Source organism: Dichotomopilus funicola, assembly GCF_033296635.1.
Source record: "Dichotomopilus funicola strain CBS 141.50 unplaced genomic scaffold C8A04scaffold_30, whole genome shotgun sequence".
NCBI classification, from domain to species: Eukaryota; Fungi; Ascomycota; class Sordariomycetes; order Sordariales; family Chaetomiaceae; genus Dichotomopilus; species Dichotomopilus funicola.
Window position 1 is genome coordinate 336185 of NW_026944051.1, and position 13353 is coordinate 349537.

The 13353-nt window shown below is 54.2% G+C and overlaps 4 protein-coding genes across 4 annotated transcripts; 2 read left to right on the forward strand and 2 right to left on the reverse strand.

Moving 5' to 3' along the window:
• Window positions 1-535: 535 nt before the first annotated feature.
• C8A04DRAFT_28595 (uncharacterized protein) lies at window positions 536-4627 on the forward strand (the record flags this gene model as incomplete). Its single annotated transcript, XM_062780699.1, has 4 exons — window positions 536-754; window positions 870-3437; window positions 3488-3673; window positions 3734-4627. The coding sequence occupies 4 exons, from the start codon at window positions 536-538 to the stop codon at window positions 4625-4627; spliced, it is 3867 nt and encodes a 1288-aa protein (XP_062637179.1).
• Window positions 4628-6126: 1499 nt separating this feature from the next.
• On the reverse strand, window positions 6127-7022 carry C8A04DRAFT_28596 (cytochrome c oxidase subunit VA-domain-containing protein; the record flags this gene model as incomplete). The annotated part of the gene is made up of 4 exons (XM_062780700.1): window positions 6127-6248; window positions 6379-6496; window positions 6601-6646; window positions 6841-7022. The coding sequence occupies 4 exons, from the start codon at window positions 7020-7022 to the stop codon at window positions 6127-6129; spliced, it is 468 nt and encodes a 155-aa protein (XP_062637180.1).
• A 1897-nt stretch (window positions 7023-8919) lies between these two features.
• C8A04DRAFT_28597 (GNS1/SUR4 family-domain-containing protein) lies at window positions 8920-10136 on the forward strand (the record flags this gene model as incomplete). Its single annotated transcript, XM_062780701.1, has 3 exons — window positions 8920-9342; window positions 9425-9707; window positions 9793-10136. 3 exons carry the CDS (start codon window positions 8920-8922, stop codon window positions 10134-10136), a joined length of 1050 nt encoding a protein of 349 aa, XP_062637181.1.
• A 1530-nt stretch (window positions 10137-11666) lies between these two features.
• On the reverse strand, window positions 11667-12505 carry C8A04DRAFT_28598 (uncharacterized protein; the record flags this gene model as incomplete). Its single annotated transcript, XM_062780702.1, has 2 exons — window positions 11667-11719; window positions 11827-12505. 2 exons carry the CDS (start codon window positions 12503-12505, stop codon window positions 11667-11669), a joined length of 732 nt encoding a protein of 243 aa, XP_062637182.1.
• Between the last annotated feature and the right edge of the window lie 848 nt (window positions 12506-13353).

Below are 13353 nucleotides of genomic sequence, written 5' to 3' on the forward strand. Positions count from 1 at the left end.
CTTTCATCGCAACAACCACGCTGAATAACTGTTTCGAGTCGCAACCCACGGTTCTTGTCGCACTTCTGAGCAACATTCTGTCCATCTCGGTTGAAACAATTTCACAATACTTCGTACATTCTCACCTCATCACTCGACATCAGTCGGCTCTTGTCGCTGCGCGCACTTCGGTGACAGCTCTGCAGTTTACACAAGGTTTCAGTCATCAGACCCCGGTCCGTCGCAGCCCCCTTCACGTGACAGCCACATCACAAGGCTGTCCAATCAACCACTACAGTGAGTGGGGTCATGCGAGGCGGGCAGACGTAATGAGCTTGTGGCTGACTTGCACTGTGCTTCCCGTTCCAAACAGGAAGTTCAGCCTTATTATCGCTTCATCGCATTACGCGATACCTCGCTCAGAGGGCAGCAACGCGCTCGACTGGTTTGCGCACGTACCTGCCAACTTCTCCGACCTCGCAGCCTTATCTGTGAGGCCGCTCCCATTTTCCCAGCGTGACGGCAGCATCACGCGGGGGCTCCTCACGTCGCGTCCATGTCCAACAGATCGTCCGCTTCCTCAAAAAGACAGAAGCGCCGGAAGTCGACCCCGCGGTCACGGTCTACGTCTGTAGCTCGGGAACAGGCTTTTGCGGATTCTGATTTTTATGAGATCCGAGACATTATCGACGAGAGGGTTCTCAAAGGTCAACTTCAATATAAAATTGACTGGGCGGATAACCCCACTACCGGTCACAGCTACGCTCCGACTTGGGTAAGTCCTTACACAAGTTTAGTCTTCGGCAATTTTTCATCCCGACCTACTATACACCCCGTTCCACATCCCATTTGCACGCCGTGCGCTAATCGCATTTCCGCCGACATTTTAGGAGCCCGCGGCCAACGTCACCAAGGCTGCGAAAGCCGACTGGGAGAAACAGAAACGCCGTCGGCAAACTGTCCGACAGAGTAGCGCCAGTCCCACGACACAAACCGACAGCCAACCTGTCCTGCCCCCGAATTGGCGAGCGAAGCGTAGGAGGGAGGTGTCTATCACTGTCGATGAAGAGGGTAGCGAGCCATCTAAACGTCTAAGACGATCGGTTGATTCGGGGTATACCTCTACTGAGAGCGATACCCAGGGCACGCAGAACCAGGGCACACAGGACCAGAGCACACAGGCAAGCTGGGCGCCAGTTCAGTCTATTCCCCAGCCCAACGGCGAGATTGTTCTTGAGATCTCGCGCCATCCTACTTTCGACCCGACCGAGTACCGTTTGATACCTTCGCAGACCACCGACACCCCTACTTGTCAAGAATACCAGAAGACGATCCCGGACTCCCAGGATTACCTCAGTTCCCTGCGGACGAACCCCACGACTTCTGCCGCTCAATCTGTCGTCGATTTTCCCACTCCCGATTCACAGCAGCTGGACGGAGCAGAGGGGGGACACCGCGCTGACGAGTTACAAGAGCCGGATCTTGAGGGAGGTGTGGTCAGCCGTTCTGACTTGGGAATTCCATCCCATCAGCCTGAATCTTTGAACCACTTTGAATCGAGTCACACATCGGCCTTGCAGTCCTCTTTGTCCCCCAGTGGAGAGCACGCCTCTGGGGATCGTTTTTCGGGATTTCTTACACAACCCGAGGACGAACCCTTCGATTTCACCACAGCACCAGTGCAATCGCCTGAAGGAGAGTCTTTGGAATTGGAACCCTCGTTCACCGGTAGTAAACCTGCTGTGCCAACCCCTGCTGCTCAGTCTTTTGTGAGCGCTCCCCAGCCAACTATACTCTCCCAGGACGCTCAACAGCCCTCGGTCTCATTCAACAACCCGGGATTTCTTACCCAGATCACAGAAGGGAACCTGGAGGAACGAGTTCCCGAAACAGTATCTAGAGCACCACAGCGGGAGACGCCTCCTTTGAATCGGAACCGCCTTGCGGCTAGCAGTAGGACTTGGTCGCTTCCATCTGCTTCTCGAAATACCAGCATGGACGGACCCAAAGACCCGCCGCCGCCTGGTTCGGCAATGGCTAAGTTCCACGAACTGAGGGCTCAATTTAGAATTGGCATACCCCCGCTGCAGAGCGAAAGCAACCGCGCAGTATCGGAATCATCACCTGCAATCCCGAACCCGACCGAGATTACGCCTCAACCGGCAGTGATTTCGCAGAATCTGCCCCAGGAGCCTCCCTCGTCGCTGCACGGCTTGGATTTCTCCAGTGCTGACATCACCCATCAGTCCATCGATCAGCCTGTTGAGCAGACTCAGAGCGTGCCTCTGGACGCTGGTATTTTGGCCAATCATGCGGAGTATGATCATCTGCCCGCCACGGTTGCGCCTACAGACCTCACTACTTCCATCGAGCAGATTCCCATGTCACCGGGTGAATTGGCTGTCGATGAGCAGATCCTTGAGCAAGGCGCGTTAGATCCCGCCACGATTTCGCTGGCCCAACCTGTCGTCCAATCCTCACCTCCGTTGATTCTCGCTGCCGACGAGCAAGGCAGTCCCAGCGATGGCGGTGAGAAAAGACATGTTACCGTCACCTTGCCAATGGCGGCCAATACACGGGCGTCGTACTTGGAGGTCATATCCGCGAACAAACCGGCTCTGATTGCGTTTGCAGAGTTCTTCTCGACTTCGTTCTCCCAAGTCCCGGATGCTCCGTTGGTGGCCAAGATCGATTCTGTCTTTGACGACCTGTTCAGGCTCTGCGATCTCCCGCCACACGATGACGACCTCCCGATTCTGAACAAGGAACACATGATGAAACATGCTACCAACTCGAACAGCAAGTTCTCATTCGTTCACGAGTTTCTCAATAACCTTTGGGGCCTTGATAGCAGGGTCCTGCTCATTTCACAGCCCGGCCGAGTATTTGATTATTTGAAGGCTATCGTTTCGGTGGCGGATTACCCTTACACAACCCTTGGTCGGGGAGAGCCGCGGCGTTCTGCGGGCTACGATACAGACCGGGCTTCCATCATTCTCGCTACCGCGGACCAGGACCTCTCGCAAATCCAGGGCGCGGTGGACGTCGTCATCCTTCATGACCATACTGCGAGGTCGGTAGAAATACCGGCGACACTGGTATACGAGTCAACAATGGTCCTCTCCTTAGTCGCGACCTATTCTCTAGACCACATCCACCAACAACTCAACGGCGTCGAGCCAGAGCTGGATGACTTGACACGACGGAATGCCTTGGTCCTGGGGCTCGGCTCGGCTAGGGATTACATCAGGAGTCCTGTCCGTGATCACTTCAACGTCGACCCCCATGAGGCGGCCAAGACGTTCACCTCCTTCTTGAGAAACCCGGAAGGTGGTTTGGATTGGGACTCGCACCCTCTACCCGCAGATGTGCTTGAGTTTTGGGACAACAGCCAGGAGCGTACACAGGATTCTCAGGCGGATCCCTCTGCCGGCTCCAGCAGCCGGAAACGGGCTTTGGTAAGACACTTGCAAATGTTCAGTTGGGCGAGATGGCTAATGTTTTTTAGACCGATATTGACCGTGGGATTCCCAAACGGCCGAGGCTGCTCCAGTCGCAGCAGCCGTCTCGGACTTCGACTCCGACAAAGATGAGCGATCTTCTCAAGCAGACGCTGGCCAACCACACTGTTGAGGGGCCGGTTACGCAGGTTGTCGAGATACCTGTCGATCAGCTTGAGTTGATGTCTAGCAAGGTTGGTGCATTACTGAGTAGAATTTAATCTCGCGATCCATACTTACTTGTGTGTGTTTAGATCGCGGAACTGGAAGCTCTCCTCGCAAATCAAACCGCTATTGAAACCAAGACTCGCGAACACTGCAACAGCCTGGAAGCGCAGCTTCGGTCTCACGAACGAACTGTTCAATCCATCCAGCCTAAGTACATGGATGCTCTCCGTGACCGTGGCACGTTTGAGAAACAGTGCCAGAAGGCCGTCGAGAAAGCAGATGCTGCAGCTGCCCGTCTTGAAGCCCAGAAGGCTGAGATTACCGCTTTGAAAGAAAAGAACGCCGCCCTGGAAGCGAAGGTTGCTGAAGTCAACGACACGCTGGCCAACTCGACAATTCCAGACATTGCAAAGGTTGCACAAGCCGAAAAGGATCGTGACGAGGCCCTCGCTTCGGTCGAGAAGCTCGAGAAGAAGGTCCGCATGGTTCAGAACGAGGCCGACTACAGTCGCAAGGCATACCAAGACGCATCCAACGCACACACCGAGCTCAACCAAGAGAACCAGGAGCTCAAAACCCAGGTGGCCGAGCTCCAGAAGCGAGCGAGCGACAATTTGGTCAAGATCCAACAGATCCATGCTCAGACCGAGATCAATGAATTCATCCGGCAGATTGACGGGCTACAAGCGATGCTAGAGAACCGCGAGCGCGACCTCGAACGCGCCAAGGACGAGCTGAAGCTCCTGAAGAACGGCCGCCGTGAGACTCGCCAGGGTAGTGTCTCGCGTAGTCCGCGGATGGGCGTCATGAGTCCTCGGCCGGCTCGAGGGATGGGTGCCAGTAGCAGAGGGACCAGCCCAGCGCCCATGAGCTCGGATGGGCCGGGTATGAGCGGCAGCGGCGGTCCTACGGGCGTGGCAGGGATGAACTTCTTCCCGCCGATCGGCAATGTTGGCCGCTGGGGACACCTCCGGGATTAGGAGCGAGAGGGCGACAACAGCAATGGCAACAGCACGGGTGGTAGCAGACGTACTAGGCGTAATAGTAACGTTAGCAGTGGTGCTCCTACCCGTGGGGATGAAAGTCGCAGGCCTGAGTCTGCGCGCCGCACAAAACCGACACCATTCAAGCAACGCCTAGAAGAATATATGCGGTCCGTCAGACAAGAGCCCCCGCTCTTGGGTGAGGGTCTCAGGGGCGTTGAGCTCAACGACGACGAAAAGGACCGGGATTACAACCCAAGGCCTCGGCGCAAGGCTAGAAAGTCGCGCTTGCGGAAAAAGACTCGTGAGGCTGCGTCGTGACCTGGGTCTGCGGCTGACAAAGCAAAGGCCATGCCTAAAGGTCTCCGGTGGTCCCCTCTCGGGCGTTCGGGCCCAAACTTCATTCGCCGAGTATGAGTGAGAAGTTAGGGGATCTCCCCTCTACGATCTCTGGGTCGTCATCGACATTGGGACGAGAGCCTGGCGTCAACACAGAGAAAGGGATGGGGAGTACGTCGTCGAACTAGAGGGGTTTCTCCAGAATTCGACGAAACCTGGTTCAGCCTGGTATGAGGGAACGTTGAAGGTGCATATCATTACTGGGGCGCAACTCTTGCATAGAGGAAGCTGGAGATCGATCACTAGCTAATCTAGACTACGGATTATGAACGGGGTCAAGCAATCAGGCACTTGAATTGCGACAGTGATCATTGGACGCCTGGTTATGAGATTTCTTTTTCTTTTACTTTTTTTTACTCTTTTCCTTGTCTGTACTGTTCTACCTCCCCGCTTGTGATGGGGCATGGGGCAGCCTGGGACAGAACCCGGGATGGAGACACAGTTACAAGGAAAGGAGACATTGGGGGGCGTTAAGGCGGGGACAAACGGGATGAAGATAGCGGAGCACAAGAGTGCTCATAAGACGTTTGCTAACAGAATGAATTGATTGATGAACGATATGTGTTCCCTCGATTGAGCGATGGTTTCTGGTGGAAATGCTTTGACGCGTGGTTGAATGTGTCCTTTTCTACGTTTTGTTGGTGCCACAACTTCCGGTCATCACACGCGCCGATAATATGTCTTATCATAAAACTCTCATTTCAGCATCTATGCCACCCTCCTGTAACCTCTACCGGCATGTCTTAACCCAACCTACCCAGCTTTTTCCCAACCCTGCGCACATCATCAATCCATATCATCACCTGCCCCCCCTTCATCATGCCTCCCCCATATCTGTCCCCACCGACAGGAGGTTACCGAGCGTCTAAGTCGAAGGAAAACATATACAGATTTTGATTTGGTGGTAGGTACCCCTCCTATGCTAAAGAGGGGCGGAGGGGGCACCTAACCTATGGTATCTTCAACGGCAATTGTCAGAAAGGACCGAGTTGAAGGAAGGGGGTTGGTTGTTTTTGGGGTTTGTCCTCCCGACCCCAATTTTCCAGCCTCTTCCTTCTCGTTCTTCCTACACTGCTCCGACAAGCTGTTTTATCAGCTTATTTGGCCTCCTCGGGGTACAGGTCCTCCTTGAGCGGGATGCCGAGCTCCTCGCGCAGGGGCTTGAGCTCCTCCAGATACTGGGCGTATTGGCCCTTGTTCTCGACCTTGGCCTTGATACCTATGGGGGACACGTGGGGTTAGCAAAAACGGTTGTGGGGTTGGTGATTGCTGTGGTCTCGGTGGGTGGGAAAACGGGATGGTTGATGCAGGGGAGTGCGGCGAGGTGGTATTTCCCGCATCGAACATACCTTCGAAGATGCGGACAGCTGTGGGGAAATCGTTGACACGGCGGGCAGCCCTGAGGGCAGCGGACACGACCGAGGGAGAGGGAACGAGATCGTATGCGAAGGCGTTGTTCAAGTTGCGCTGTGAGTTGTCGAGTTTCGGGTTAGCGGAGACTGGGCGATATGGACAACTGAAGCTCGTGCGGGCCGAGGGAGGATCGGGTGTTTTAGTAGTGGCCTGCATACCTGAAGCTCGAAAACGTCCTGCACAGCGTCGAACTCCTTCTCATAGCTGTGGTGACCCCCAAAATGTATCAGTAATGGACCGGCCGAGGTAAGTTGCGTGGGTGGTGTTGTCGGCTGGGACACATGTGTGGACCGGAAAAACAGGTCACGTCATGGAGATTAGAGCAAGCTCTGCCCCAAGGGAGCTCGGCAAAAGCTCTGTTTTTCGGTCCTGCGACAAGCTCCGAAATGTCGACTCACCGGGCAGAAAACTCCTCAAAAGTCTCCTCCTGGTGCTCGGAGCGCATGCGGGCGGTTGTGCTGAAGCTGGGGGTGGCGATTACGGCGCGCGCAGCCATGGGCTGCGGACGGGCAGCGACGACATTCGCACGGAGGAAGCTGGAGGGGCCGCGAGCGGCAGCGCGGAGGATCGAGGCGGACATTTTTTTTTCGGGTTGTTGTTGTCTTTATTGGGGTGTGTTGCACGACGAGGAGAATTGCGGTTCACGGCGAGCCGGGGGAGTGGTGAGGCAAACAATTGGCGGAGTGGGGGCAGCGTTCCTCGTTAACGCTGGGCTTCTTGGAAGAGACCTTGTTCCGCAATTGAATTGGGTGCAATCAAGGCCAGTGTGCGTGCGTTTGGTGTTGATCCTCGAAATTACGGATATTGGCATGGAACTAGCTTCTGGCTCTCTGTAACCGAGGTCTTGTACCCGCTTAAAGGATATCCCCTCCCGGTTGCACCCCGCCAATGACATGCTCGGCATTGGAGCAGCGGTTTCCACTCGACTGTGGCTGCTTCTATGCCACACTTGTGGCGGGTGCATCCGAACCTTGAAAGGCCAGAACAAGATGATGTGGTTCATGAAGCCGGAACTCGGGAACATGCATTTGACGCAAACACTACTATGTATTGTTCATCCCCATTCGCTATTTAGCTAGCTAGCTGAGTAGGACTAAACAGCCTTTCAGAAACATATCAGGGAGAAGGGAAATAATGAGAGTGCTTTATGCGTTGATGTTGCTTCATAACATCCTAATAAAACATTGCCCCTTTGTTAATTCTCAATGTTTTGCGGCTGTCAAAACCTCAAATCCTGGGCCGCGGGACCCGGAGCCCGTGGGGGCCCGTTGGTACGCCCGAAATTGTCAAGCCTAATCAATGATTTGGTAACTACACTAGTTATCTCCCGAGCCGGACACAAATGGAGCGCCTGGGTCGTTCCCGCAGCGACGATTCGATCAAGCATTGATTTGTTGGCAGTTGACGGACGAGGAAAGCAATCCAACCGTTAGTTCGTTAGTCGCAACGGTCCCCTGAACACCTGAGTGAGCGACCCGTTCCCATGCGTCCGGAAGGCTCGGGGCCGGAACAGCGAATCGGCGGCTCCTCCACAGCTGAACCCGCTCACCAAGCGGTGTCAAAAAACAGCCGAGCCGAGGAGGTTGAGTTGGCCGGGCATCTCCGTCCTGCTTGCGCAAACTGACCGCCATGTTTTGGCCAAAAATCGAAAGTATCACAGAGTTCTTCAATCCATTGAGGATTCCTCAATGCACCCACAAAATTGACAGACAAACCGTTGTTGCTTTGATGCAACCTACCCGCAGCGATTGCCAAACGTGTTTACTTGTGGTCGCGAACGGTCAAGGGCTTTCGTGACGAATGGTCGGGAATCCCAGCGGACGGAGATCCCCAGGCCGAGGATTTCCCTGCGGGCCCGATCTGGCATCACCCACTGGCGGCCACTGATTGGGTGGTAAAGCCTCACATGCAGGAACAGGGAAATGAGAGTTGAAGGCTAGGCTGTTCGTGGCTTCTCCTTTTCTGGGGCGGACCTGCTGAAAAATATCTGGGCTCTGCTTTTTTTGGTCCGCGAACTCTTGAAGCCGTGATCCTGATTGCGACACCTTCCTTCCTTCATCTTCTCCTCTGCCCTTTGTCTTCACTTTCCCGGCTTGCGAGGGTTGGTGCCTTGGTTCGCTTTCTTTTCACTTCGCCTTTTTTGGTATTTCTTTACACTGTCATTCAACGTTTTCGTCGGCGGTTTGGTTCGGCAGCCTTAGATTATCCATCATCTCTTCCGGACGTGTCGCGCGTCAAGACTTGCATCGCTAGGTTGGTAATTCTCCGTCCGTCCATCAACCACGCTCTCTCATCAACATCCCGCCGATTTGCGACGCCCTTTCTTAAGCCATTCCTTTTCCCACGCGCTGAGACGGGCGCACAAGGAGACACGTGTGGTCGCGTCAACTCATCCCGACTCTTCCGGCTGCTGACATCTTTTTGCGCACGTGTAGAGTACTTTCCCGCTTCCCGCCGTCGTCGAACGACCCTCCACAATGGCGACCGCGTCTCCCGTGGCTCTCTTCGAGAACTTCCCAGTCCCAACACTGGACCGGCCTTTTGGCGTCCACCTATGGCCTATCTTCAACAAAGCTTTCGAGTACGTCGTCGGTTACCCGGCCGATGACTTTACCTTCCAGCCTGGGCGCACGCCCATGTCTACGTTGAAGGAAACGGGCATCTTCATCATCATCTACTACACCATCATCTTTGGCGGTCGGGAATTGATGCGCAACCGCGAGCCTTTCAAGCTGCGCACGCTCTTTTTGATCCACAACTTCTACCTCACGGCCATTAGCGGCATTCTCCTCGCTCTGTTCATTGAGCAGATCCTGCCCACCGTCGTCCGCCATGGTATCTTCCACGCCATTTGCGCAATTGAAGGTGGCTGGACCCAGCCACTCGTCGTTCTCTACTACGTAAGTTACCCCCTACATTCTCCAGCACGCTATCCTCTTTAGTCAGGACTTGCAATGCTAACTCAAGCGGTTCCGTCTCTAGTTGAACTACCTCACCAAGTACCTAGAGCTTCTGGACACCTGCTTCCTCTTCCTGAAGAAGAAGCCGCTCACCTTCCTCCACTGCTACCACCACGGCGCTACCGCTCTCCTGTGCTACACCCAGCTGATTGGCTCGACCTCGGTTTCGTGGGTCCCTATTACGCTGAACCTGACTGTTCACGTTGTCATGTACTGGTACTACTTCCAGAGCGCGCGTGGCATCCGCATCTGGTGGAAGGAGTGGATCACCCGTCTCCAGATCATCCAGTTCGTCATTGACCTTGGTAAGCCGCCCATTAAGATGTTGCCTTGCGGCTTGGAACGATTGGCTATGACGAGATTGTAATGGGCTGACTCAATGTAATACAGGCTTCGTCTACTTTGCCTCGTGGACTTACTTCACCTCGACCTACTTCCAGTGGCTCCCTAACGCCGGCAAGTGTGCGGGCGAGGAGTTTGCCGCGTTCTCGGGCATAGCGATCCTCAGCTCGTATCTCCTGCTCTTCATCTCGTTCTACCTGGCCACCTACAAGAAAGACGGAAAGCGGCCCAGTGGGCGCAAGGCCGTCCGGAGGATGAGCCAGGCACCGCTCCCGGACCCGATTCACGGCTCGAACGCGACCGCCAACGGGTATGCGAACGGCAGCAACGGGGAGGCCAAGTCGACCGGGGTCAAGACCAATGGCACCGCCACTCGCTCGCGCAGGGCCTAAGCTGGTCAGCCCGAAGTCGAGACGGCGCCATGGGGCCGGTCAAGTAAGGAGTCGAGATAATGGGTCTCGAGAGGCACTAGCTAGCCTTGATCTCGCACTGCTGGATAATATAGTGCACGCGCCCTGATGCGCACTACGACATACTAGGATATTAATGGATGGATTTGGCACAGCGCAGTCTAGGGGCAGTAAAATGCCCCTTTTCAAGAAGGTTAAGAATGATTTTTTCTCGACACCATCATAACGGCATCTCGGTATTCATTGCGGAGTTAGAGAACGGGGACAGGGCATTTCAACGGGGGGCTTAGGGCTGCTCACACAATTTATCGGTGATGGGGAGATGCAGTCAGATCCTTGACGACAAAAAAGACGCGTGTATGATGGTTGGATCGCAAAAAGGTTTGGCGCCGTGGACAACACTGTCCAGATCGTCATGTCGGGTTGGGAGGTGGAACGGGGTCCCGGGAAGGTTGTACACTCTGGAACGTGGTGTTGGGAACGGCGGCTCGCACGGCGGATATGGTCCATACACGGCTTGGATCATTTTGTTTTACTTTTTTCTTTTACTTCATTCGTTTCGTTTTGTGTATACGTTTGCCTGTATTTCTGGCCCAAGCGGATACGAGCGAGGCGCACCATACGCAGTCTTAATAACATTATGTTGATTATGAGGGCCGGCGCGGCGGTGTCTTGGGCTGGGCTGCATGTGTGTGAACTTGTTGAGTCAGGAGAACCCGCGAGATGATCTCGGCCAGGGCGTGCTAATATGGCAAAGAATGGCCACTTCGAAGCAAGGCTGACTGACACCTGCAGGGACAGCCCGCCCTTCGTCGCAAGAAAACGCCATCGCCCAGTGAATGGCACGAACCCGACGACGTGATCCGCGATGCCGTTCCATCGTCAAGCAAGGTCATCACACGGAAAATGAAAGCGAGGAATGAAGACGGCCAAAGTTGAGACTCCTCCAGCATGCTCCAAAAGTAGCATTTCCAAGTCTCCTCTACAAAACAGACCTTCCATAACTCGTGATCAACAATCCATATCTCGGACGAGCTCGACCACTGTCTCATTTTTGAGAGGATGGTAAAGAAAGTCTTCGGTAGGGCGGTATAGGGAGCTGACAAAGAAGCCTTTCAATAGCCCGTCAAGGATGTCCTTCCTATGACGGGAAGGAAATATGGCATCGGATCTCGGGCAATCGAGACATCATCACCAGATTTAGGGGACGAAGATGGGTGTTGGGACTGGCGTCTAATTTATAAGTATTCCTTCTGCCCTATCGCTGTCCCAAGAACGCCTAACGATCAAACCTCCCGCTGATAACCTTTTCAAGAATAGCAGCCTATATTTAACCACAAGCAGCGCTCAGGTTTGATCGAGACCCAAGTCTAAAGCCGTACCCTGCCTCGAACCGATATCCATGAAACCCATCCAACATCTAACACACTCGATTTTCCGTCATACAATAGGAGAGGAGGTACCACCGAAGGTATCCGTGGGAATCTCGAAAAAATGGCCAAAGAACGTTGCTTAGTCGTGGTGGGGATCTATGGCAAACGTATCCGGGCCGATCAGTTCGCGATCTGGTGGCACCACTGTGTCAGCCCACGAGGTGATCAATGGCACAAACAGAAGCGACGCAGAAGAGAATGGAGGGCATTAGGGCGGGGCGGGGGGACGACCTTCTCACCCTCTTTCTCTTCTTTCTCGCTCTCCACCTCCCCCTTCTCGTTCTCCCCCTCCTCGCCCTCCACTTCTCCCTTCTCACTCTCTTTCTCTCCTTTCTTGTTCGCTTCCTCTCCCTCCAGTCCCTTTTCCTCGACGTTCTTGTTCTCCGCTTGCTTGTTCTCCTCCACGTCCTTGCTCTCCTCCACCGTCTTTCTCTCCTGCTCCTTTTCCAGTTCAGAGAGCATCAATATCTCCTTAGCCCGTTGAATATCCTCCCTGATCTTTTCCCGCCTAGCAGCATTTTCCCTCTCCCTCTCCCTCTCCTTCTCCTGCTCCCTTTCCTCAGGAGTCGTCACCAAATCCAACAACCACTCAATCTCCTTCCTGTTCCTTTCCTCCCCGGCCTCTAGCACCTCCTCAGCCAGCACCTTCCCATCACGAATGAGCTCCAGCAGGCGGATCGATTTCGTAAGATCTTGCCCGCAGACGTCCTTGTACACTAGCCACAGCTCGTGACCTTCGGTCGAGAACTTCTTAATGTTGAGGAACAGGTCGGTTCGCTCGGCCCGGACGAGCTGGTTGCAGACGGACATGGAGCCTGGGTTGCCTTTGGTGATGTCGAGGATGTAGATGAATTCTTCGGGGAGGTCATCTGTCTGGGGACTGAGGAGGTCGTTTATCTTGGAAGTGAGGTCGTCCATCTTGCTTGGCAGGGAAGAGGGGTTGTGTGGATGGGTGCGGTTTTCGTGGGGGTTTGGGGTGTAGGGGATATTGTGATCAAGGTGGGTTGGGTTGAGTAACCGGATGTGAAGAGTGTGTGGTACTGTTGACGGGGAGCGGTCGTGGTGTCTGGAAGGGTATTGTGAGGGTGTTGTTGATGGCGGGATGTGGAAGGCATGAGCAAAGTGATATGGAAATGGGCGGGTATTAAAGGCCGAGTCGACAGAGGGAGTGGTGACGGCCAGCTATGGCACTGGGATTCACAAAGATTTTGAGGCGTATATTGGGCGAAACAAGGTGGATCCAGCGTCGTTGAGCTGTTCTCACTGGCGGTTTATACAACAACAAAGGGGGAACGTTGGACAAAGAGGGGGGCGCAGGATGTTCAACCTGTACACAGCAGACAACAATTTTTGTGGTTTGCGGAACCATAATCAGGTAGGTCTGACCTGGGTAATCGGAAGCGGAAGGAAGGAGCGTGTAAGTGTATATTTCAAGGCGTGACAAGTGGTAGTTGGTGTTAGGGAAGTCGCGATCCAGAGCCCTGGCGGCCAGTGGCTTGTATGGTTTGTGCAACAAAACATTGCAGGCAATCCTTTAGGTAGCTCTAGTCCTTGCTTCAATGGTGACTATTTACAATTAGCCCTTTGGAGAGGGGTGGGTTTCTGAGTATCAAATCTGGCATTGGGTGATTGCTGGAGCTAGAAACGGCTTTTTGTTGTCAACACGGCTAATGTGAAAGAAATCCGTCCAAGTGTATCCAGTCAAAACACCCTGTTGTGTGCCTAGCACCTTCCAAACGGGACACCTGAACAAAGCATTCTGTTCT